Source organism: Crinia signifera, chromosome 9, assembly GCF_055691185.1.
Source record: "Crinia signifera chromosome 9, ASM5569118v1, whole genome shotgun sequence".
Classification (NCBI taxonomy): Eukaryota; Metazoa; Chordata; class Amphibia; order Anura; family Myobatrachidae; genus Crinia; species Crinia signifera.
The window spans coordinates 84,266,110-84,293,477 of NC_139225.1; the positions used below are offsets into that span (position 1 = coordinate 84,266,110).

Consider the following 27,368-nt stretch of genomic DNA (forward strand, 5'->3'; position numbering starts at 1 on the left):
ATGCAAAAACATAAAAATATCAGAACATACAAAATGTAAACCACTGGAAGCAATGGGAAAGATGATATGGGTGGTCAAGTTATGGAGTTTTGTTTTTTTATATTATAGAAAAGACAAGATACCAGTATAGTAGTCATAAAAATACATTGTTTTGCAGTTACATAAATGTTTTAAGATTCAAAACCATCAAAAAGACTATATTCATTCATGCTCCTAATGGATAATTTCCCCATTTGTCCACAGAAAGCTATTTTATAGGGATTAGACACAAGCACATTTTCTTGTAGTAATCAGACTGGTAACATTTCTTAGTCAGGAATTTCCAAGCCAATTACTGCTAATGAGCAGTAGTTTCTGCAATACAGAACATGAAGTATGTGAATCAAAACAAACAAAAAAAAAAGATCTTAACTGCCGTCACGTTAATCGTACTAAAGAAATGCATAGTTTTAGGAGTGCTATTGTTTTTGGAATTCTTCCCTTCTGTAAACTCCCAGGCTATTATCTCAAACGAGCTTAGAAAATCTTTTCTTCGCCTTTTACAAATCACTTAAGGAACAACAAGATCAGTGCTTGTAAAGAATGCAGACATATCTTTTATATCAGGTAGGAATTCCATAAAATCTAATGTTTGTATGAATAGTGAATAGTGGAAACTAGTTTGCTGAGATTAGTAAAGCCACGGACATACACCGGCATTGCGCATGTATCCACAATCCACAGGACTGCATGGTGAGTATGCTCCTTTAAAGTCACACTTTCTGCAAAAAGTCTCAATCATAGCTATTTCGCACCCAAGACTCGTTTGCAGATAAGATGAATGTGGGCACACCTGTAGCTCATACAGATCTTAAAAAAAAAAAAAAAAAAAGATGGTATGATGGGAGGTCTAAAACTAAATAGGTAAAACCAACTAATTAGAATTGCCTTTTTTCAGTTTGTTATAGAATGCAGTCTCTAGGTTGGTTTTATCTATTGTGATAGCCATAGGATGATACTTCAGGTAAGTTTCGTTGATTCCTTTTAAAGTAATTATTTAAAAGAACGGTACTCGTTTCCTAGCACGGCGCCCACGATTTTCATCTTATGCCATCGTTTTGATCGCATCGCATGCGATGCGATCAGACCCGATTTTTTAATTGTACAGGCACCCTGATGGGTGATTACTATGTTAAATGCACCCCCATTGTTAACGCCACCCACACTATGAATGCCATCCCAAAGCGTGGCGAGTGCAGCGAGCCCGCGAGGGGCGACGGTACGCGTCCTCCGACCTTTTCATACCCCCACTATCCACGTCGGCGTGGAGTTGATCTTATATAGTGTGGCGAGCGCAGCGAGCCACCAAGCCCGAAGCGTGGCGAGCGGATGCGGATTACTTCACATGTATTCCGCGTGCGCTCACCACACTATATATAAAATCAACTCCACGCTGATGTGGATAGTGGGGGTATGAAAAGGTCGGAGGACGCGTACCGCCGCCCCTTGCGGGCTCGATGCGCTAGCCACGCTTCGGGTTGGCGTTAATAGTGGAGGTGGCGTTAACAATGGGGGTGCATTTAACATAATTATCACCCATCAGGGTGCCTGTACAATTAAAAATCGCATTGCATGCCATTGTAATGGCATGTGATGCGACGCAATATTAAAATTGTACAGTTCGGGTCTTAGGACCCGAAAATCGGGTCCCATCGCATACCTTAATTAGTGGTATGCGATGGCATACGATGGGCGCCGTGCTAGGAAACAAGTACCAAAAGAACAGTACCAAAAATTTTAATTTAGTGTAGTAAAATTAAGCAAAAAACTGCTCCAGAGGTGCTCTCTCTGTGTCCACATTTAAAGACCACAAATAAGACTAAACATACGACTAGTTTTGTCCCCAATGATAACAGGCATGATCACAGACATAAAGCTAAAAAGAGGATTTTGGTACTTACCGGTAAATCCATTTCTCTGAGATCAGCAGGGACCACTGGAATCACATCGGGTATTAGAGCTGGGAATGCTGGGAGCTAGGCACTTCTTAATATTAATTAGGGGATACTGGCTCCTCCCCTCTAAGACCCACAATCCCCCAGTGAGGAAATTGGCCCACCAGAGGAAAGTGTTACAGAAAACCATAAACATAACCATACAAACAACACGCAGGTACCGGACCGGGCCGCAACAGCAACCACAACAGGCAGAATCCAACAGCCGGGCGGGTGTCCAGTGGTCCCTGCTGATCTCAGAGAAATGGATTTACCGGTAAGTACCAAAATCCTCTTTTCTCTGACATGCAGCAGGGACCACTGGAATCACATCGGGGAGGTTCCAAAGACCAAGCCCCGGGAGGGAGAGTGCTGAGGATTCTGTAGAACCAGACGACCAAAAGTTGAAGCCAAAGCTGCAAAGGTATCGAACTGGTAAAACCTTACAAACGTGTTCTGAGACGACCAAGTGGCCGCTCTGCAAAGCTGAGAGATAGAAGCCCCTCTCTCAGCAGCCCACGACGTACTCACCGATCTGGTGGAGTGCGCCGTCAAGGAGACAGGAGGCACCTGTCCCGCATGAAGATAAGCACTACGGATCGTCCACTTGATCCATCGTGCAATTGTCTGTTTTGACGCAGGCCACCCCCTGCGGAAAGCGTCATAGAGTACAAATAAGGAATCTGATTTGCGTATAGACCTGGTTCTCTTGACGTAAATCCGAAGAGCCCTGACTACATCCAAAGAGAATTGTTCCGGAGAATCTCCTTGGAAGGCCGGCACCACAATAGGCTGGTTAATGTGGTATGAGGATACCACCTTCGGAAGAAACCCGGCCTGAGTACGCAGTTCTGCTCTGTCCTCGTGGAAAATTAAATATGGAGGCTTACAAGACAGGGCACTCAGCTCCGAAACTCGGCGAGCTGAGGCAAGGGCTAGCAAAACTACTGTTTTCCAGCACAAGAACTTCAGTTCCACTCTGTTCAGTGGCTCAAAGGTCTCAGACCTCAAGAAGGCTAGTACCAAATCCAGATCCCAAGGAGCTGTGGGAGGTACGAAGGGAGGTTGGACTCGAAGAACCCCCTGAAAAAATGTCTGTACCTCAGGCATGAGGGCTAATCTCCTCTGAAAAAGGACAGACAAGGCTGAGACCTGGACCTTAAGGGAACCCAGTCTCAGACCCCCGTCCAACCCTCTTTGTAAGAACAATAGAAGGCGGGACAATTTGAAGACTCGGAATGGCCAGCCCTTAGACTCACACCAGCCCGCATATGAGCGCCATATTCTGTGATAATGCGCTGCTGAGGCCGGCTTTCGGGCCCTTAACATCGTAGGGATTACCGCTCTTGGAATTCCCCTCTCCCGCAAGACCTCGGTCTCAACAGCCACGCCGTCAAATGTAGCTGTGGCAGATTCTGATGAAAGAAGGGTCCTTGAAGGAGCAGATCCGGTCTGAGGGGCAATCGAACTGGCTCGTCTACCAGTAACCTCTGGATGTCTGAGAACCACGTTCTGCGAGGCCACCAGGGGGCTATGAGAATAGCCTGCACTGGTTCCCTCTTGAGTCTCTTCAGTACCTGGCCCAGAAGTGGAAGTGGAGGAAACAGGTAGACGAAGCTGAACTCCCACGGAGTTGACAGAGCGTCCGCCGCTATGGCCTGAGGGTCTCTTGTACGTGCCACGTATGCTGGTAGCTGGTGGTTCTTCCGAGACGCCATCAGGTCCACCTCGGGAACTCCCCACCTGTCGGTGAGCTCCCGAAACACCTCGGGGTTGAGAGACCACTCGCCTGGGTGCAGGTCCTCCCTGCTGAGGAAATCGGCCTCTAGATTTTCCCGGCCTGGAAGGAATACCGCCAGCAGAATTACTCCTGATCGTTCCGCCCACTGAAGAATCTTCCTTACTTCCTTCATGGCCATGCTGCTTCTCGTGCCGCCCTGCCTGTTCACATAGGCGACTGCCGTGGCATTGTCCGACCTTATCTTTATGTGTTGACCCTGAAGAAACTCCTGAGCCTCCAGCAGAGCATTGTATATGGCTCTGATCTCCAACACATTTATGGGCAAGCGACTCTCCTGCAGGTCCCACCTGCCCTGGAGACAGAGGTGAAGCACTACGGCACCCCAGCCGCGGAGGCTTGCGTCCGTCGTCAAGACAATCCAGTCCTGGACTGCAAACCGACGACCCTCTATCAAGTTCCTTCTGTGTCGCCACCACAGTAGAGAATGTCTTGCCTCGGCCGACAAGTGGATCCTTCTGTGAAGATTCAGGTGCGAGCCCGCACCCTTTCTGAGAAGATCCCACTGAAAAGGTCTTGAGTGGAACCGTCCCCACGTCAGAGCTGGGAAGGCTGCCACCATCTTCCCTAGAAGCTGCGTGCACAGATGGAGGCTGATTCTCTGTGGAAGTAGGATCCTGTGAACTAGGAGCAAAATCGCCTGGACCTTGTCTTCCGGCAGGAAGACCCTCAGAGTCTCTGTGTCTAGCCAAAGACCTAGGAACAAGATCCTCCTGGATGGGACTAGAGAGGATTTCTTGAAATTCATGATCCACCCCAGGCTGGTGAGCGTCTGAGTAGTTAACCTTGCATGACTCTCCAGTAGCTCCCTCGTTGGAGCCTTGATTAGGAGATCGTCTAAATAGGGGATTATCATCACCCCCTGACATCTGAGGTATGCTATGACTACTGATAGAGTCTTTGTGAATACTCTGGGCGCTGACGATAATCCGAAGGGCAGAGCCCTGAACTGAAAATGATCCCGACCTATGGCAAAACGGAGAAAGGCCTGGTGAGAAATCCAAATCGGGATGTGTAGGTAAGCATCTTTGATATCCAAGGATATCATGTACTCCCCTGGTTCCAATGAAGCAATCACTGAGTGGATTGATTCCATCTTGAATGGTTGATATGAGACTAACAGATTCAAAGGCTTTAGGTTGAGAATGGGCCTGACTGACCCATCCGGCTTGGGAACTACAAAGAGGGTTGAGTAGTACCCTGTGTTCCTCTGAGCTGCTGGGACCGGCATGATGACCTGAGCCTCCAGCAAGATCCGAATGGCCTCTAGCAGGCTCGATCTCTTTTCCTGAGATGTTGGTAGAGCCGTTGTGAAGAACCGTACTGGAGGAGTGGCATCGAACTGAATACGGTACCCGTCTGAGACTACCCTGCGAAATCAAGGATCCTCCGAAAGGGAGAACCATTGGGTTCTGAAGGCCAACAGACGGGCACCTACCGGTAAACTGTTGATGGAAGCTGGTAAACCGTCATGCCACCGGCTTCTGCTGGGGCTTAGGCTCCTGGACTCTTGGAGCAGCCTGAGGACGGGCTCTGGCTCTGGAACCTCTGGATGACTGGAAGCCTCTTCCTCTGCCCCGGAAGGGGCGCTGAGTCCGAAAGGACTGAAAAGACGGACCTGCGAACTGTCGCCTAGGAGGAGGAGGAGCTGCAGACGGTAGGAAAGCCGACTTCCCCCCCGTCGCCTGCGAGATCCATTTATCTAATTCAGGACCGAAGAGGATGTCCCCAGAAAAGGGAAGACCCTTCACAGCCCTCTTAGATTCCGCGTCCGCCTGCCAAGAGCGAAGCCAGAGGGCTCGCCGCGCTGAAATGGCGCTTGCTGAGATTCTAGAAGAGATCAAGGATACATCCTTAGCCGCCTCTCCTAAGAACATAGCAGACTCCTTAATGTGTTCCGCTAAGCATCGTATCTCATCCATAGGCATACCTGCCTCCAATCCCTCGATGATTAACTCCGCCCATTTGACATTTGCCCTATTTACCCAGGCCGAAACTATTGCCGGTCTGAGTTGAATCCCTGCTGCTACATAAATGGCCTTGAGAGTAGCCTCCATCTTTCTATCAGAGGGATCCTTCAAGGCCGAAGCCCCCGGGACTGGCAATGTCGTCTTTTTGGAAAGCCGGGAAACTGAGGTGTCCACCGGAGGTGGAGTCTCCCACCTGCTTAAGGCGGCTGGCTCAAAGGGATACAGAGAAGTAAAACGTCTGGGAATCTGGAACCGCTTGTCCGGGTTCTTCCATGCTGCCACAAGCTGATCCTGATTTGGGCAGGGAAAAACTACTGATGCCTTCTGAACCCCACCAAACAGATCAAATTCCTGCGGCTCTGGTCTGGGATCGTCCGGTAAACGAAGAACCTCCTTTACCGCCATAATAAGAGCCTCTATCCCTAAAGGAGTCGGTTCTCCCTCAGGAATGACATCCTGAACCTCTTCCCATTCACCATCCTCCATTTCGTGAAATGGATCCTGTTCCTCCTCTAAATCATCCTCCACAATAATAGCCTGATAAGGACACTTATTGCTGGATGTGGAAGGCCTCTCTGGTCTGATCATGGAGCTAGCTAACCCCTCCACAGACCTTGCTAGGGCTGTAGCCCACGAAGGCTCAGCTCTGCGAGCCAGCGCCAACTCAGAAGTGAGTTTTGACATAGTACCCACTAAGGTTGAGGCCCACTGGGGCGCCTGAGACCCCGCCAGTGATGCAGATTCAGCACCTGAACATGACTGACAAACAGTGGCATTACCCTCAGCAGTGTATTGAGAAAACTTTGCTGTACAAACAGTACAAGCGAAAACCTTCTGAGAGGCTTTGGACTTGCCCGTCATGATTCCTGCCCGCCCGGTCCAATACCGCGTGCGATACAGGATTTTACAGACACACACACACACTGAGTACAGATACACCTCTCACAAGCCAAAACCTCAGGGTTCCGTGAGACCTGGAGGAGAATGAGCCCTGTTACACCAAGACCAAAACAGCGCAAAACACTGTGTCAGTGATATCTTTCAGAGCCTTCTAAGCTGCAGTCACCTGTGAACAGGAAAGAGTCACCCTTACTGTGTATCTGCGTAATGGCCGCGCCATGCCCGCCTCCCTGAGCAGCGTGTCCCCTCTCCCTCTTACCTAGCCAGCGAGTGCAGACCTGACAGCGCCCAGAGCCACCCGCTTGCTAGCGCTCCTCCGTGTAACGGCACTTAGTACTGCCGCGTGAGACCTGTACACGAGGACGCGCCGTTTTCAAGATGGCGGCGCCTCACAACGCTGCAGAGAACCGCGTACAGCGCGGCAGGCGGGGAGCAGGGGACGGCGTGTGGAAAGAGCGCTCAGCGCCTACTCACCACCGGAGGCTTCCACTTCGTGACTGGCGTCCCCTTTGCTGGAGGGGCGGCAGGAGCACGGAACTCGTGCAGGCAGGCACCTTTAGCGAGGTCCTGACTGACGACCTGGATCTCCAGGGGCGCTGAATACCCGGACCCACACCTTTCAATAGGTGGGGAAGGGATTCTACTACCAAGCAAAAAGTACTTGTAAAAAATATATATATATAGCCAAAAAGCTTGAAAAAATGTGCAGGAGCAGAAAAACTGTAACCTAACTCCCTGGCACAATTTTCTCACTGGGGGATTGTGGGTCTTAGAGGGGAGGAGCCAGTATCCCCTAATTAATATTAAGAAGTGCCTAGCTCCCAGCATTCCCAGCTCTAATACCCGATGTGATTCCAGTGGTCCCTGCTGCATGTCAGAGAAATAAATATATTATCAAAAATTACACTGGATAATAGAGACAGCGCTGCACTACGACCTGCTTTACTTTTTTCTTTCATATACTGTACACATACATCTATAGACACAAAGTAAATTACAGAAATCAGCATTTAATGTAATGTTGACGTAAATTGCAGGCATTGTAGCACCATTTAGCAACCGCTACTAATAGTGGTTTTAAGTGTTATACAAGTTGCTTTTACCTTTTCATTTTTTTCCTCATCCTTTTCTTTATCTTTATCCTTTTCCTCAGGTTTTTCAGAAGACAGAACTACCATTGTTAGTTTTCTCACAATCTGTTTGGCTTCCACAAGTTCCTTTTTGTGTTCTTCAAGAATGCTGCTATCTAGTGGCAGAAGCTAAAATGCAAACATTACACGCACAAAATAATGAATGTCTAAAGATGCAAATTCCATTTCTTTAAATGCACTACAATTTTCATAGGCATAGCAGAGAAATTACCTGGATACCAAAATAGGTAATCACCCCAACAAGGTACCCATGACAGCATAAGACAAATAGTTTCAGTATTTTAAATGAGACGATCATAAAAGTATTTAAAGATCTAGATAAAGGTCTTTTTGACCAACCTGACAGTCAAGAACAAGGGTAGGGGGAGGGGGGTTATTAGGGGGGGGCAATTTTCAAATTGCGCATTTATCAATACCGAATCCCAAGATTAAAAAAATTCCCCAGGATTGACATTCCTAGTAGTGCCCATAACTGTTTAGCATAAGCTTTCTGCTGTACAAGGTGGATGACATTACTATGGCCTCAATGTAACAAATACATTTTGCAAAACAAAAAAAAGTCTATAAACTGTAACTGAAGTAGCCCTAAATGTTGATCCCCATACCTGTAAAATTAAATTGAACTTACATGTACATAAAGGTCTTCCAAATCAATTAAATTGTGTTGTAAGAGAACAGCGGCAACTCTGTATAAAGATGACGGGGTCTCTCCATTAGGTTCCTGAAAATTACATTTACATTTAGTGGAAACACTTCAGGAAAGGGATATATTTTGAAGGCTTTTTGTAAGTGGGATCAAGATAAATCGTATGCTTTACCTGGTAGAACTTGAACTTAAATCCAAGGATGTGGCAGAGGGTCTGAGGCTCACACATGCCCATATAAGATTCAATTAGAGGTACAAAAAAGTCATCATGGTCTGGCCTGCACTCATACACTTCTAAGATGATATCCAAAACTCTATTTGGGTCCAGATTAAAACATCCTAAGTAAAAGCAAAAACAATTTCTTAAAATTCCAATTCCTATTATAATTTAACTAAAGTTGTGTTGACTAATAGCAGTGACAGAGGTAGCAGGACATACTGTCAGTAACTGTTCTATACAGATAGATATTGTTTAAGAACTATGTCTGTATCATGTTAATATGTGTGCAGTAGATATTCTAATTTATGCTTTTTGAATAGGAAAGCTTTCATTTTAGTATGTCCAACTGGTGGGAGGCAAATAAACTATTGGCTCAAGAACCGAATTGGTTCTTAGAGCAACCGGATGTCCATTACAATAGAGCAGTGATTTTCAACCTTTTTACCTTGCGGCACACTAAATAAGATTTAAAAATTGCCAAGGCACACCATGAGATCCCCATAGGGCAAAACACATTGGCCCCCACAGGAAAAAAAACAAACCTATTGCCCCCCATATAAAAAAACAATCACACTGGTCCCCACAGGTAACAAAAATAAAATACATTGTCCCTTTACATGAAAAGAAGAGACCAGTAAATAACATTTGAACTGGTGGTGGCTGTAAACTAGTTTGAGCATCTCTAGATCTGGGGGCACACTTGAGAACAGCTCAAGGCACACTAGTGTGCCACGGCACAGTGGTTGAAAAACACTGCAATAGAGTGCGTGTAAACTGCGCAGAATGAATGAGCTTTTATGAAAAAGGTGCATTTTTAGTATTATTGTCCCAACAATACAATATTAAATGTTGTTTTACACCTTACTGTAAACAGTAAGCATATTCGTAGCAGTAGGCAAATTATACTACTGAAAAAAACAGTAAGACATGGCAAAATGCCTTTAGGTCAGTGATGGCTAACCTTGACACTCCAGATGTTGTTGAACTACACATCCCAGCATGCCCATGCTACAGTTTTGCTATTTGGCATGCTAAAACTGATGCAGGGCATGCTGGGACGTGTAGTTCAACAACAGCTGAAGTGTCAAGGTTAGCCATGATTTATGTAGTCCACACACTGCAGAGTGGTCTAGCACATCAAATAGCTTCATACAGATGGAACGCCTCTCACCAAGCTCAGGGAATCGCCAGAGGCGCTCCATCTGATGGGGACAGGCGAACGTCTCACGCACATGTGCGTCCCCATCAGCATGGCGGTCGTGAGCCGTTTCCCTGCCCGTCTCCACTTCAGGGAGACAGCAATGGAGTGGGAGAAGCCGTGGGGGCCGCAGGGGACCGGTGGCAGAGGGCTCCGACGGAACGGGATGCGAGCGCCTACTTCTGTCAACTGGCGGCTGCTGGCTCCAACAGGAGCTGCTCCATCTGTAACTTGGGCTTGTATTTTTAAAGTTTCCTTTGTCCGATCAAGTATCTCTGCCTTCATACATAGGAGACTCATGTTAGGAACATGTTTTTAAGAGACCAGAACTGTTTTTAACCACTAGCATGGAGTGGTCATATCAGATGCGACCACATTAGATTGGACTAAGGTAGTTGCATCTGATGAGACCAGTCGGAAAACCCATTGTGTGGCTGCAGTTGCTGCTCTCAGAGAGAGAGAAAAAAAAAAAAACGTAAAAAAAATCTTTATTTAGAAAAAAAAAGGATGTGGTTTTTGTTTTTAGAATAAAATACTGTTGCATGGGACTTCTATAAATGTCCCTAACCTAAAAATGCATGGTTAATAAAGATAAATCAAAATGAAAGCATCAAAAACTCATAGTGGCTGCCTTACCAATTAGGGATTTAATATTTTCCAGGATCAATTCACTTCTTATATTCACAGACAGATCTTGCCCGAGCTCTGCAATCAGCTTTGCATAACCTTCATTTTCCTCTCTTAATAAATTAAATTTCTGTTGTTTATAACTGGAATGAAAAATAAAATAAAAACAACAACTGCTTACTAAAACGAAAGACAATCATGTACTTTCTGGGGCTTGTGTACTTCTCAAATCAAATCTTTTATAAACAAACACAACGGAAAAGAGACCATAAAAATAAAAAAAGGCGGCCATTCATGGCAGAACGTGCCAGGCACTGTGGATGTTCCTCTTACTATCCATCTGCTGGGACAAGCTTACAGGGAATTTAGAAGCCATTCAGATGACATTTGCCTGTGGTGACTGTGTTGTAAACACCAGAAAACAGTCATATTTAGGCCAACTCATTCTGTAGGAACATTTCCCTTTTGCTCTTGTTTTTCTGTAACAAGGTCTAAGTGTCATTTTATGTTACAAGCTCAAAGATGGACCAAACTGTGGAGGAAGCCCATAAGATTTGTAATCTAACAGATCAGTGGTAAAATAAGTTACCAATATAACACTTTTGTTTTGTAACCTGACTGCGGTTTATTAAAAGGAAAGGTCTCCCTGATATATCTGTATGGCTCTTTCCCTTTCTGTATGATTTGATTTCATATATTCATAAAGCACCTAAATACAGCTGTCACACACCTTTACCCCACACTCCTTCATTTTACATTTAACCCCAAAAATGTATTTCAGTGGTAAATAAAAATTAAAATATTCTTTAAAAAAAACACGGAGCCCATACACTAGGGCAATTTCCAGGCGATTTTGGCAGTTTTCATCTGATTGCAGCGATAAAACAGATGTAAAGTATTCTAATCACATATTTTGACATGTCTAAAGTAATGCGCGGTCCCGTGTTCTTCGCATTGGAGCCTGAATATTGCACCTGTTGCATGATAGATTTATTGTGTCTTGGCAAGCGTGCATACACTGCATCGTATGTAAAATAAGTGCATATGGTATTTCGTACCGGGCAGTTCAAGATGGGGGGGGGGGGAGGAGATCGTGGAGGACTTCTCCCCTTGGAACAGTTGCCCTTGTATATGTGCCCCTTGAGAGCTTAATAACTCATTGGGCAGATTTATTAAGCTTGTAAAAGAGATAAACTGGAGATAAAGCGGAGAAAAAGGTAAAAGGAGATAAAGCATCGGGTGCCGGACGGCTCCCCGACAGTCGGGATTCCGACAGTCATTCCTCCGACTTCTCCCTCGTGGGGGTCCACGACCCCCATAGAGGGAGAATAAAATAGGTGGCAAGCACAGCTTGCCACCGTGCCCGCAGCGTGGCGAGCGCAGCGAGCCCGCAAGGGGCTTCATTGCGCTCACCACGCTGTGCAGTCGGGATTCCGACGTCTGACTAATGACTGTCGGAATCCCGACTGTCGGGGAAATATACCACACCCAAAGCACCAGCCAATCAGCTGTGTTTGAAAAAGACAGTTGGGAGTGGATTGGCTGGTGCTTTACCTCATTTTACCTTTTCTACGCTTTATCTCCAGTTTATCTCTTCTCCAAGCTTAATAAATCTGCCACTCAGGGTGGTATGCTGGTTATCTGAATCAAATCTCAAAGTATTTCCCTTAAAAACAGTGATTTTCTCCAAGCTTATCACCTACTCTGAGGCGGTGAAGTAAAATTTGATGAAACCTATGAAGAATTATCAGTGAAAATGTATTGCCAACAATTGAATAGCGACTTATCCCAAATCGTAATAAAAGCCCTGTCTTTAACTCTTAAAAAAAAAAAAAAAAAATTGCAGCTAATTAAATTCACCAATAGTAATCTGTATTATGGAAAACAAACGTAGACTGTGTGCATTGGATTATAGGTGTACAGTAACAATTCTTTTCAATTACAAGGATCTCTAATTTTAAAAGAGAATTCTAATCAGTATAGCATGTATCACTCTACAGAGCCAAACCATTTTTGTTTTAACCAGAAGCCAGATACGCACAAATACATTTATGTATATAACCACATAAAGCAATGCAAATGTTTTGCTGCAAAGGAAATGCATATAAAACACACTAATATTCACCATGACCTGATTTTAATGGTATTCATTTTCAAGAACTCTCCTCCTCTCTGCAACAACAACTTTCACCTATTTTTGCCCTCACTGCTCCTGAGATGGCTGTATCTCACCCAAACCAGACTCTTATAATAGCCCTTGACTAAGTTGCTCCAGCTACACTCCATGTAGGCCTAGATGCCAACCGTGACACTCTAAATTAACAAGACACCTACAAAAACTCTCAGGAAAAGTTTAATGTACATGGCACAAATCCCATAATCCAATGGACTTCCTCACATATAAAACTACCTACCACTCCTTTCGCAATGCCCTAAACACTGCCAAACACACCGGAGATTCCAAACTCTCATCTATACTGAAGCGTCTAAACCCAACGACTCTTTAAGACATTTAAATCACTTCTCAACCCTCCCTCACCCAAGCCACCAGCCGCTGTTATGCTGCCCATACATATGTGAGATATTGCATGCAATCATCCGATTCCGGCCACACCTGGCTGATAAATGGAATGATTGCATGCGCAGGCACGCCGTCAAATGTCGCATCGATAGATATTATGTGCTGCACATATTTATCGAATTGCATGAGCAATCGCATTTGGTTTTTAACCACATGCGATTGCTCGCATGCAATCAGCGGCTGGCTCAGGTACCTGAGCTGGTGGCGGAGCAGTGGGACCGGAGTGCTGGCGGGGAACAGGTATGTACTTGACTGGCCATGGAGCTGGGGACCGCGGTGGACCTTGTGAAGAAGCACTTTCAGGTGGCGGGACTCAGCAGCGACAGCAGATTACTTTGAAACACTGGACAGCCCTTTGATTGGCTGAGGCTGCTGATAGAGACAGCTCTCTCAGCCAATCAGTGGCTGATGGATGAGAGGCCGCTGATTGGCTAAGAAAGCTCTCTCAGCGGCCTCAGCCAATCAGAGGGCCGGCCAGTGTTTTTCAAAGTCATCTGCTCCAGTCCTCGCTGCACAGCCACCACGCCACCCCTCTTCCAGCACCCGGTGTCCATCGCAGATGGCATGCGACATCGGGTGCTGCACTGGGCACCACTTGATGCGATGTACAGTCGTCGTTTATCTCCAAAAAATGGGTTATTATAGCTAACTGAATACAACCTATGTGTAATAAGAAATCTGCACATGTATTGAAATTAACTTATAGAACTCCCCTGACATTATAAATAATGGATATTTTAAAGAGCGGATTCCAATTAAACATTAAAATAAATACTCATTCAGACAATTAAAATCCCTGGTTTTTTTTTTCTTTCAAGGCCTTATAAAGTATACTTTGAAAGGTTCAATATAAACAGAAAAGGAACACCGTAACGGTTCTGTTAATGCTCATCGAACCCACTTTCTTTTTTGCACTGAAAAATAATTAAGTGGGAAGTAAAAGAATGTATGGGGACTCTCCAGGTCAGACAAGATTTTTTCTGGAATCTCCATGTTTTGAATGAAAAAAGGGGCACAATTTCAAAGTGATAAGTGGATTAGGGATGGAAATAGGATTTTCCACACATACGACTTACATAAAAACAGACTATAAAGAAGTGGCATTTCAGAGCAATTTTTTTATATAAAAATTTGTGTCCATCTCAAAAACTATGAGGCACAGAGAAGAACTATTTTACATGGGTTAATAGCTATGCAGTAGTGTCAAGTGTATAAAGTATCATGAGAATCAGATTCAGTGGTTGTCATGCCTGGTTGAACTGATGTGGAACAACCCAGATTTGTTTGTTCCCATAGGACCTGTGCCAATTGGGGATTTCCTCTTACAGTCAGTAACCACTTATTACAAACTCCACCCACTACGCATTGGGTGGGTATTTTGCCAACACCTGGTCCTATCACTGTCACCTGATACTGCTCGATGCTGTATATTTGTGCACAAGCTGTGGCCAAACCTGTTGATTGCAATCACCTGATTCCCACCCATGACCAGGCCCAGATTGGTAGCTGGCAGAAGTTGAAGCTTTGATATGCTGGCCTGCAGTCATTAAAAAAAAAAAAAAAAGGCAAGATAGCCTGAATCAGAGCTCCAAGCAGGGCAAAAAAAATATATTTTCTGGCAACATTTCTGATACATTTAACACAGATACATGTTGTGGCCCTGCACCAGGCTTCATATCAGCACTGCAGCTTTCTCAAGTTCTGTGCTTCACATACTGGTTAAAATCTATTCTAATGTTTTATTTTACAGTATTTTTCAAACTGTACCCAACCCTGGGCTCCTCTAGCCCAGCACTCTAGGACTGCTGGGTCTCTCCCCAGGCGCAGCATGAGTAAAACCTACTACAGGCCATCATAATCACTCTGGGGTCCTGGGAACTGGGTCACCATCTCCTTATCCCCAGCAAGCAGTTTCACGTTCCGGGGTTTCAATGCTGCCTGGGTCTTAAGGCCCCCATACACTATGCGATTTTGGGACGATTTCATCCGATTTCGGCACTTTGTGCCGATAATCGGATGAAATCGGCCCAAAATCGTAGGTATGTGACATTTGATCCGATGCGCGGTCCCGTGCGCATCGGACCGGATCAGGGAGGTCGGACGGTCTGTACATACGATCACGTCCGACCTCCCTGTATGCATATGCCTGCCACCTGACAGGCATATGCATACAGACACCGGGGGAGTAGTGGGGGCGGCCAGCGGCAGCGGTGGTGGGGGCGGCCAGCGGCGGTAGTGGGGGTGGGCAGCGGCGGCAGGCGGCGTTTGCGGTGAGCGCAGTGTACTTACACATAGCAGCAGCGGCGGGGACGGGACGCGCAGTGGCGGCTATTATATTTTTAAAATACTTGTCAAATGACCGGCCGCTCTCTGATTGGCTGAGAGCTCTCCGGCCAATCAGAGAGCGGCCGGTCATTTGACAAGTATTTTAAAAATATAATAGCCGCCACTGCGCGTCCCGTCCCCGCCGCTGCTGCTATGTGTAAGTACACTGCGCTCACCGCAAACGCCGCCCGTCGCCGCTGCCCGTCCCCACTACCGCCGCTGGCCGCCCCCACCGCCGCTGCCCGTCCCCACTACTGCCGCTGCCCGTCCCCACTACTGCCGCTGCCCGCCCCCACTACTGCTCACCGCCCTGCAGCTCCCCGGTTTTTTTTTTACATGGGATAAATCGCATGCGATTTATCCCATGTAAAAATGGCACATCAAGTGCCAAATTGTATGTGAGCCTCCCGGGGAGCTGCCGGGCGGCTCGCAGGTAAATTGGGTCCGACTTGTCCCTAGGACAAGTCGGCCTAATGTATGGGGGCCTTTAGGGCCAATAGGTCCATTGAAATATGGCAACATAGCATGAGGGGCAACACTTCATTGTAGCGCCTGCCATCAGTCACATGGGAGAGCCGACGGGAACGATCATTGAGAATGGGAACCCCACCACAGGGTCATTCCACATCAAATCAGTTTTAGAAAAAAATTCCCCCTCACAATGTATAATCTTTGCCCCAGTCAGTGAATGAAAAAAAAAAAAAAAGGTGATTTATAAAAATAAAAATAATAAAAATGGGGGGGGGGGGGGGGGGGGGGGTTTAAAGCATTTTTATTGCGCCCTGAGCAGCAATAGAGATCACAACAAATAAGGGATAGTTCGGTCCCTCTACATGAATAACAAGAAAAAAAAAAACGGTTCTTGTGTATTATAACAGCGCCCACTAAGCAAATAGCTTAGTGGGCTATTCTGCGTTGGAAAATCGCATTGCACCGCGTACCGTTGATAGTGGTGTGCAATGCGATATCCATGTTAACTGCACAGGAGTGCTTATACAATTAAATATCGCATAGGATTGCATGGCACCAAATGCGATGGGATGCAATATTTCATTGTACAAACAGGCATGGCATCAGAAGCGATGGGTGCTTACTATGACGTGTGATGCGAGCACCTCTGGCATTGTTTTGCGTCGCTCCCAGTATCCACGTCATCCCGAAGCATGGCGGAACGCGTCCTCCGACCTTTTCATACCCCCACTATCCACGTCAGCGTGGAGTTGATTTTATATAGTGTGGCGAGCGCAGCGAGCCCTGCGAGGGGGCGCGGAATACATGTAAAGTAATCCGCGTGCGCTCGCCACGCATCGGGCTCGGTGGCTCGCCTCACTATATAAAATCAACTCCGCGCTGACGTGGATAGTGGGGGTATGAAAAGGTCGGAGGACGCGTTCCGCTGCACTCGCCACGCTTTGGGATGACGTGGATAGTGGGGGTGTGTGTTCTGGACACATTCACACCAGCAATATCATTCATCTGACACAGTAATGACTGCCTGCATGAAGGGTGAACCTATAAAGAGTAGAATCAAAGTCTCATATAAGAGGACTTCATACATCAACTTTAGGAAGATAATCCCAATATGAACTTTATATAGAAATACTAAACCATAAATTTCTGTGTTTATTTGTTTTTTATGAATCATCTACGAGAAACCTGATGTGATACATTCTACATTTTGACCATATACAGCAAAGGATATTTTTTATTTTTAGTTTTAATGAAAGAAAATGGAATTATGTATTTGAAACCTTAACTAACCATATTTTAAAGCTTTCTAACATTATTAATGTTATTAGGCTTGATTTTACATATTTAAATATTCCTGTTACATCTACATAGATATAGATAGATTAAACATTAATATACACAAAATACACTCAGAGATGGATGAAATTGAAAATAAAATCAAGTTAATAGTATGCATTATTCCTACTTATTACTTAATATAATTAAATAAATCGGAATAGAAATACAAAATGGAAAATGCAAAACCACATTACAGAGAAACTAATACACAAAAGAGGAGCTAATCACCAGGCTTGCCACTGGCATTTAATATAGTATATTAGGCTTGTTTGTTTGTTTAACTATTTAAGTGCCAAGGGAATTTGACAAAATAGCTGTGAAAATTGCCACGTAAACAGTTTTATTCATTATAAAGACCTGTAATTAGTTCAACTTATATAGGAAATATAACCAATGTGAGCGACGCTGGTATTTCCGCATCTCTAAGAGATGTTGGTTGAGCATATGAAAAAAATTAAAGTGTTTTTATTTTTAACCATTTGGTTTAAACCAGTCAACCCTGGCACCAGTGTAAAAAAACCTAGTGAAAAACCAGGGTAGAATTCCCCGAGTTACAACTGCTTAACTGCTAGGATAAAATAGATCCATTCCAAATTCCTCAGCAGTCTTTTTGTATCTCCCAGAAAAGACTCTTTCTTATTGGTACTGATAACACATGCTGTAGCCAAGCAAAATAATTGGCTGCGCTCACGTGTTATGAGGGGGTGTGGTCACATGAAACAAGGGAAGTGGTTACAGGGAAATAGGGGCATAGCCCCATTATACCACACACCGTAATGTCCCTTACACATTATGCCAACCATAGTGCTCATTACACATTATACCATACACCATAATGCCTATTACATATTATGCCACACAGTTATGCCCAATACACATTATGCCAAACACCTAATGCCCATTACACATTATACCACAAACCCTAATGTCCATTACACATTAGACCTCGCAGTAAGGCTTCTAATTTCTCACTGCTAGGGCTTTCATGGCAAAAGATGTAGCTTTCTGCATTGTTCCCTGATGCTACCAGTGATCCCAGCTATACAAGCTGTAGCATAATTGTAAATGTTACACCCCCCATGGCATTTTAGTGCTGCTACATAACGTCCCCTGTAGTGCAGCTGCTTAATGCCCTCTTTGGTGCTGACTCACCCTTGTAGTCCTGGGTCTCCTCCTCCGCCGCTGCGAGCATTAGAGCGATGCACAGTGCCACAGGCTTCCCTCACCCCTCCAGTGGCCCTTGGTCTTTCTAAATATGGCACCTACTCGTTAGCCTATTCGGAGCTCGCGGCCTGGCAGCCAATCACCATGGCTGCTGGTACGTGAGCTCGGATTGGCTCAGGAGCCGCGCGAGGGGTGGGGGAAGCCTGCAGCGCTGCTCTCCTCCTCCTCTCATCGGCAGCGTGCACCAGAGGGGTGGGGGAAGTGTCGAATGTGGCAGGGGATGCGGGGTGGTACAGCGTACCAGCAACATTTTTTTTTAAAGGTACGCCGTACCAGCTTACTTGCACCCCTTCTCACAACCCAACCTCTCAGCATGTGAGTGCAGCCCACCACCACAACACACAGATGCCAGGAGCCTGCAGCATGCTTTGCTAGAAATATGCCCAGCTTGCTAGAAGTGTGGCCTGAATTGCCTCTTGTTTGATTGCAGTCTGTCTTTAAGATTTAGTGGGCCAGATGTATAAACTGGAGTGTGATGAACAACCAGCCAATCAGCTCCTACGTGCCATGTCACAGGCTGGGTTTGAAAAATGACAGGTAGAAGCCGATTGGTTGGAGGTTTATCACTCTTCATTTTATCACTTTTTAAGGCTTAGTACACCTCGCACCACTGTCTCTTCCCTTAGGTACGAATCTGAGTCTTAGATACTTCAACTGTTAGTACACACTAGACAATATATACGAGATATCGTTAATGATTTCGATACCGTCCATATCGTTGACGATATATCGCCTATTAGTAGGATAACAATAAAACATACCAAACAGAGGCTTACCACGAGCGCTGCCTTTTGGCTATTTGAGGTCAGACTCAGGAGGATGCTGGCTCCATCAGTGCACACACAATGAGATTGTGAAAAGTGGTTCAACACGTAAACACCTCTTAAGCAGGAGATACACTAGTCCACTTTGGCTACTTTTTACCCGATTCAGACAAGAAATTGGGTAAAAAGTTACCAAATCTGAGGTGTCCAACATTCGATACGCGGTCCAATGTGTGTCGGATTGGAGGATAGACATTCTGCATATGCACCCTCAGACTCTGACACCTTCTCGGCAGAGCGGGGTCACATCATGCAATATATCAAATGTCAGAAGACAGCATTCGGTGTATGGCACGTGATTTTGCCACCCGGGACCTTGAAGGGGGATCGGCTGACCATACACTGCTGCAATAAGTCGCAGTAGTGTATGGTCACCTTCACGTATGTATTGTTTTGCATTTCATTCCAACTTTCTGAGTAGGTGGACCACCATTAAATTGCCCCTCACATCAGTCATACACTCCCAAAAACCATTGTAAGATAGCAGTGTGACAGAGATGCTGTATTTACATGCAGACAGCAGCATCCTGATTGCATTGTATGTGTATCTCAACTAGATGGATCAAAAAGCCCGGTGTTAGATTTGTGATTCTCGTGCGTGGGGAAGACATGGGGAAGAAGGGAACAAGGTCTCTTGGAGTCAAGATGTCAGACAACAATCTATTCCAGAAGCCAAACCAGGTCAGGAGTAACCTTCAGGGAGGTGTGGAAATTCTGGGACCAGCGGGCTAGTTTCCCTTACCCATTATGGGTATAGTAGAAGACCCCGATAGTCGAAAGCCTAACTGTCAGGAGCCCGACAGAGAGGAGAGTGCATTGAAGCCCCTTGCGGGCTCAGTGGCGAGCTGTGCTCACCATCTATTTAATTTTCCCTCTATGGGGGTCCTGGACTTCCAGAAGGGAAAATAGCCTGTGTAAGTCAGGATTACGTCTGCGGGTTCCGGGCGGTCCGGTTTCCGATGATGGAGAAACCAGACTATCGCTCACTCACCCGGCACCCCAATATACTGAGTTACAGATACTTAGGAATGGGGGAGATGATTAATAATGTTAATAATGTGTCCAGTATTGAACTAGTTAAGAAGCTTACAAATGGAAGAGAATGAATCTGCAGGTATAACTGCATTTCTCCCTCAATGCTTGTTCATTTCCTGGGGATTTAGCCGCGCAATAGAGGTGAACATGTATACAAATTCCTCCACACCTGAAATACTTAAGTTCTTTCTTTGTTAGGCTCCAAAATATTATTCTGTTTAATTTTCCAAGATTGCCATCTACTGTATTTCCTGTCCATTTGTAATCATTCCTTAAAATTATTTTTTTTTTATTAAAAGATTCTAGTGTGTTCTCTGAGTCTCTTAACAAATCTACAAGCCAGTGAGGCCAAAAGCTACATAAGCGAATTTGCAATTAATAAGCCTAGATACAGATAGCTGCAGATATCTATCCATTGATGTTTTAAGTTCTTTTGCTGGTGGCAGCGACCCAGTTTTTATTAACCACGTGTGCTGGGGTATGCACAAGTCTCTGGTGGCGCTTCTCAGATTAAGGTATCAGTAGAATCGTCTGGCAGTCCGTGAGGTGCGTAATGTGATCAGATTTTTGAGGTACAGTGCACTTTGGCAGCAGAAATTCAATGTCAACTTGTCTAGGTGTACGGTGATGGGTCACGAAAACGGTATCTCTGCACTGCCTACAGTATAAGTCCTTGGGCTGGCCACATCTCAGATCATCCTGAATGTCAGTATACTTTATTTCCCTAAATTATGGTAGGACAATTTCTCTCGCAAGCATCTTCAAAAATTTTAACATTTGATTAGAAAGTAGAAGATAAAAGTAGCAGCCAGTTCCAAAATCATAAGACCACAGATTTTCACAGGCAAGGTATGCTAAAGTATTGACTAAAGTATTAACAAAATCAGGTCTAGCTGACAAAAAACAGTGACCTTTTTATATTGTAGCAAACTTGTGCTCACCTAATTTTAGATTTTCAAATTAACTGAACTAAAAATAAATCAGAATACACTTCTTTAAACCCTGCACAGAAACAATATAACTCTCACAATTCGAACTCTCTCATACACATGGTTTTGCCCATTTTGAGAACAAATTTGTATACTGCGATCAGATCTGAATAAGGGCCACTGGGTGATTTTGCCCAGCGTGTATGCACAACGATGATGTGAAAGTCGCTGTCCTGAAAAATCGCTCAGTGCATACACACTAAGGGATTTTCCCCTTTGCCAGCGATTTTCACAGGGGGTGGATGACTTTCCATAGAAGGACGATATGGAAAGCCAGACACCCCCCGTTGCTCATCTGCTGGTAATACCAGCGATCTTCCCAGGGGGTGAACCACTTTCCCTACTATAAGAATAGGGAAAGTGGTTCACTCGGCCGGTCAACCACACCTACCAATGGCGGCGGACTGTGATTATGTGAGTGCATCAGCGATCATTGCCAGGGCATACACACTGGTAGATATGGAGCTGAAAGTAGAGCAAAACACCAAAAGTAAGCTACTTTCAGCTCAGAATCAACCAATGTAAATGGGCCTAAAGCACGAGAAACACTAGGGGAACACCCCTTATGGTAGGTATTTTTCTTCTATTTATAAAGTGAACCACGAGATAAAAAAAAAGGGAACCATTAGTTATAACTGGAATAGATATGAGACAATGCAGTCTATGTGCGAGGGATTGGAGAGAGATAAAGCAAGCCAATATACTCATAACTGCCATGTAACAGCCTGCATTTGCATGAGTTAAGAGCAGGTTGGTTGGTTATAAATCTAAGGCCACCTTATCTCTTTGCTAGTACATAGACCCCCATAGTGTTTCCAGTAGTGCAAATTAATAAAAAAAATAAAAAAGTTTTTTTTTTTTTTTTTATCAATCCATGTATGTTAATGGTCTTCTCATTTAGAATCAAGTTTAACAGCCAAAAGTGGTCAAAGTAAAACCCATCCAGGGACAGGACTTTCTAACCATTTTGTTAAACACGATTGCAGAAACATTGCTTCATTAGAGACAAACTACAGACTTTTGTAAAAGTAACCCTATTCCAAAATACATAATTGTCAATGATGCATACAATGCTCTCCGATGATTTACTTTAATCTCTCAGGGTTCCTCAAGGGGGGGGGGCACACTTTTTAAGCATGGGTTTAGTTAAGGTTGCAGAGCTAGCACTTCTAGGTTCATAAGGCTATATAAACTGCTCTCCTTTATCCAATTGCTCAGTTTCAACTTAAAGAGCCTTAAGGATAGGATGAAGAAATAAGGACAGGAATGCATCCTTCTCACACAAACACCCAACAAAGGCCCTTATTCAGATCTGTTTGCAGTACAAATTTGTTCCCAAAATGGGCAAAACCATGTGCACTGCAGGTGGGGCAGATGTGTAGCATGTGCAGAGAGAGTTAGATTTGTGCGAGTTATTTTGTTTCTGTGCAGGGTAAATACTGGCTGCATTATTTTTTACACTGCAATTTAGATTTTATTTTCATCACACCACACCCAAATTTAACTCTCTCCACACATGTTACATCTGCCCCACCTGCAGTGCACATGGTTTTGCCTATTTTGAGAACAAATTGGTACGGCAATGAGATCTTAATAAGGGCCAAAGAAACATGGGTATGGGCGGAGATATACCGGTTATAGAACAAGATGCCCCTAAGTCTATGGGCAGTATTCAATGTGATTAATGGCGATGTGCAGCGAATCCGGTTTAGGATTCGTTGCACAGTCACCGTATTTTCACCTTAGAGCACAAAAATAGCACACATTGGCCGTAGAACATGGCGAATCAGCCTCATTAAATGCTGCCCTATCTCTGCTGAAGCTTCAGAAAGGTATGCAGTCAAAAGGTGGACAGTCATTAGGTCGACACGTCAAATCACACAGAATTTGCTCAGAATGAGAAAGATATTGCATCAAAGGAACATTCACTCCTTTCTACAATGTGTTTGCACAGATTCATATTAGTATATAAGTAAGTGTTTTCAGATCAGAAAATATATATTATCTTCAAAATGTTTAGTCTCAAATCTACATCTTATGCCTTTATAGGAGTATTTGTAGACAGCATACTCACAAAAGTTTGGTCTTTATTTTTACAGACTTCTGATTGAATTGTTGGGACTGTTTAATGAGCCCTAATGATTCCAGGGTTTCAGGGTCCAGACGCTCCTTTAGAATAGTGTCCGATATTAGATACTGTAAACAACAAAGAAAAAATGGATTAGACAAAACCTAGCTCGCAGAGTTGCTTATGAGAAGAAAGCTTTATTCAATGGGAAGCATACAGAGATTATTTTTATAATTAAAATTGAAAAAATATAAACAAATAGTTCTTTTAAGGATGAATACGCTTAAAATGTTTTATTTTGTGGCCATGTGATCGAGGCAGATGGAGATCTAGGAGCAGTGAAGAATTTGTCAGCTGCAACAGAAAGAAGTCCATCTCCCATATTACTATAGATGGTGACAAAGTATTTTCTTAATGGATACGAGGTATAAGACGCACTGGTGTCACTGAACATGAGACAATAAACAAGCTGTAAAGCACAACCACGCTTCACATAGAGCCTTAAGGTGCCCACACACGCACCGATCCCGGCGGTGCGATGCTATTCGATGGGGTGCGCGCTCCCGCGGCACCTCATCGTACAGTACAAAAAGTATGTGCTGCACATACTTTTTGTACTAGCTTTTTCTAGCATCGCATCGCATGCACATCGTATGCACAAGGCATACGATGCGATGCTATGTGTTCTAGTTAAGCCCACAACGCACGCCGGGATCGGTGCGTGTGTGGGCACCATTATTCAGATCTGAGCTCAGTACAAAGATGTACCCAATCGGACTTTGAAAGACGCAAAGATGTTTCATCTTCCGCACCTCTCATCCAAATGATTCTATTGGCCGCCTAGTGGCCAATCAGGAGCCGACCTTTATCGACTAGGCGACCAATAGAATCATTCGGATGAGAGGCGCGGAAGATAAAACATCTCTGCGCCTCTCAAAGTCCGATTGGGTACCGCCGGCTGATGCGGTGGACTACGGCGGAGACAGAGAAGATGACGGGATCTTCGCCAGATGACCTGGGTGAGTAGGATTTCCTTCCACAGGTCCCCCATGGATTTCTTCGAATCCAGGACCCCGGACTTTTCAGCCCTGGAGCCCCGGAACCAAGGCACCTACCGACGGGCTCAAGATAGGTAAGTATCAGTATGTATGGGCTTAGGATGTATTAAAGTTTTATTTTTCTTGTGTGTCAGTGTGTTTGACTATTTTTATTACTGTGGAACTACAAGTGCCAGTGGGCCCTTTAATGCCCCGCATGCTGGGACTTGTGGTTCTCCAAGTCCCAGCATCCGGGGGGAGGCTTGCTGGGACTCATAGTTCCACAGTAAAAGACAATAGTTTTTATTCAATTTTTTTTTTTACACTTCAATCAGCCCGGTGACCACCACACAGGGTCACCGGGGACAGCACCAGGCTTCAGCCTGGTCAGGTAAGTCCTGGAGAGGGGGACCCCTTTATTACAGGGAGTCCCCACTTCCCCAGGACCCCTGGCCAGGCTGACCGGTCAGAGGGCTGAATGCTTTGGCCGGGGGGGACTGGTATAAAAAAGTCTCCCCCCGGCTGTTGCATTACCCTGCTGGCTGGTTTGGCCTGGGGCTGGTTCTTAAAATACAGGGGGACCCCTAGTCATTTTGTCCCCCGTATTTTGGGAACCAGCCCCGGACCTGGAGCCTGGGGCTGGTTTTAAAAAAAAAATCAGCGAAGCCCTATTTGTCGGGATTCCTGATTTTTTAATACCAGCCCCGGCTCTTCAGCCTGGTGCTGGTTACAGCCGTGGGGGGGGGGGGGGGGACCCCACGTCGGTTTTTTTTTTTAACGGGTAAAAGGGTGACTAATATGTAGACGTATAACCCGTCTATATAGAAGTTTAGTCACCCTGCCGGCTGACAAATTTAGATGCAAACCCGTCTATATAGAAGTTCAGTCACCCTGCCGGCTGACTAATTTCGTGTAACCCATCTATATAGTGGTTTGCTAGAAGTATGCCCTAACCCAGCCCATTATGATAATTTTGTTAATATATGACGTGTCAATAGCCTAAATCGAGACAGTGTGTATGGTGGTACAATCTTTTTCTTGCGACTGTTGACAGGAGTACATCGGACGTCGCCAGTAAAATTGTACAGGTGTATACGTGCGTATCGGCTGTTGTTTGTGGACGGTCCGACGGGTCTATTGTCGGTCGAACCGTCGGAAGAAAACAGGGATTGTATAGATGTGTACCCAGTTTAAGACTGAAGCAACCATGTAAATAAATCACAGATTATATTCACAATAAAGGCAAATATACATACAAAGGACTGACATTTTTACTGACCAAATCAAGTTAAATACAGATAGCAAAATACTGGCCAACAATCTAGTTATAAGATATCCACATAAACACAGATCCAAATGGCTTCATGCTATCAAAATCCACATGGATTAGAATTTGACAGCTCCATATTCCTTCAATGAAGAAATAAAGGAATATCAATAAATATGTATTTAGCTCAGTAGAGCATTACATACAACTTTCACCATCAGCAATAAACCCAACACTAGGTCCTATATCTAGCTACAATTACATCATTATATCATCTGCTGCTCCCTGAAACATGTGAAATCTAATGCCATTACTTTCATATTGAATTTACCACTGTTTTAATACTGTACTGCCTTTTATGCCACTGTATTTTACGATTATATTTTCTTCCCGACTAGATCTTGACTACATGCAGTCAAAATCTAGTCAGATCATCATTGTTTGCCAGTGAACAATTTCATCAAATTATCTGCACTAATTTGGAGGCCAGTAAAGACCATGTATAATTGTCTATGTATGATTTTCTGCAAGGTGATGGTTTTGAGCAGTATGCTTTTTGTCTGTATTTTATTGTTTCACAAGTCAAGTAATTAGCCCTAACTGTGGATCTTTTAAAATGGGTCAATGAATTAGTGTTCATTCTAGCAACTGTCATCTTTGAAAACCCATGCAGTTCCTCTTCCCTGCCTGAGGTGTCACTGTCTGCTGTGGTGAAAACCCATGCAGTTCCTCTTCCCTGCCTGGGGTGTCACTGTCTGCTGTGGTGTTTCTAGCACAGGTCTGGTTTGCATTTCAGTGCTGATATAGCAGACAGCGACACCCCAGGCAGGGAAGAGGAACTTTCGAATGGTGGTGATTGCACAGCGCTCTGAGAGTGTCACCCCTTAGCTGCCTGCACTGGTGGAGAGGGCAGTCCTGTTCCCCTCTAGATATAATAGCGAAAAGAAGGAGGGTAGTGCTGGCGCTCAGGGGTTGGGGCAGTTTTGAGTCAATGTCTGTTAGTTCCGCTGGAACCTGGATCAGTGATGTCTGGAACAATAACGGTACGCTGGGTGTTGTGGTTAGCTGACCGGTACAGAGAAAACAATTTGTGAAGTGTTTGATTAGCGAAGAGGAACTGCATGGGTTTTGAAAGATGGCCATGTGCTAGAATGAACACTAGTGAATAAGGAGTGCATCTGTAGGGTCACTTGGAAAATGTGAACTGTTAGGGATCCTGAGGACCGAGGTTGAGAACCACCGGTCTAGAGGATATTGTAAAACATATTGCTCAGAAAGAGGCTTTTGAGCATTATTTTTTAAAGTATCCTCTAGTGCAGTGTTTTTCAACCACTGTGCCGTGGCACACTAGTGTGCCTTGAGCTGTTCTTAAGTGTTCCCCCAGATCTAGAAATGCCCAAACCAGTTTACAGCCACCACCAAGTCAACTGTTACTGTCTGGTCTCTTCTTTTCATGTAAAGGGCCAATGCATTGTATTTTCGTTACCTGTGGGGACCAGTGTGATTGTTTTTTATATAGGGGCCTTTAGGTTTTTTTCCCTGTGGGGGCAAATGTGTTTTACCCTGTGGGGATCTCATGGTGTGCCTCGGCAATTTTAAAATCTTATTAAGTGTTCCACAAGGTAAAAAGGTTGAAAATCACTGCTCTAATGTGTTCACTTAATAGGGTTAACGATGTGCAAAATAACGAATTTCCAGCTCTAGGAGCCCCTGCAGATTCCTCATA

The 27,368-nt window shown here is 44.8% G+C and overlaps 1 protein-coding gene across 4 annotated transcripts in view; it reads right to left on the reverse strand.

Moving 5' to 3' along the window:
• Positions 1 to 27,368, reverse strand: part of THOC2 (THO complex subunit 2) — a 133,177-nt gene that overhangs the window by 84,703 nt on the left and 21,106 nt on the right. For all 4 annotated transcript variants that reach the window (XR_014460709.1, XR_014460710.1, XM_083159319.1 and 1 more), the window contains exons 6-10: positions 23,345 to 23,466; positions 10,493 to 10,626; positions 8,611 to 8,777; positions 8,421 to 8,513; positions 7,745 to 7,900 (exon numbers count right to left, since the gene is read on the reverse strand). Coding sequence is in view for 2 of the 4 variants with exons in the window: in XM_083159319.1 (XP_083015445.1) it covers positions 7,745 to 7,900; positions 8,421 to 8,513; positions 8,611 to 8,777; positions 10,493 to 10,626; positions 23,345 to 23,466 (672 nt within the window). In the remaining 2 variants the exon portion in view is untranslated. The remainder of the gene's footprint in view (positions 1 to 7,744; positions 7,901 to 8,420; positions 8,514 to 8,610; positions 8,778 to 10,492; positions 10,627 to 23,344; positions 23,467 to 27,368) is intronic.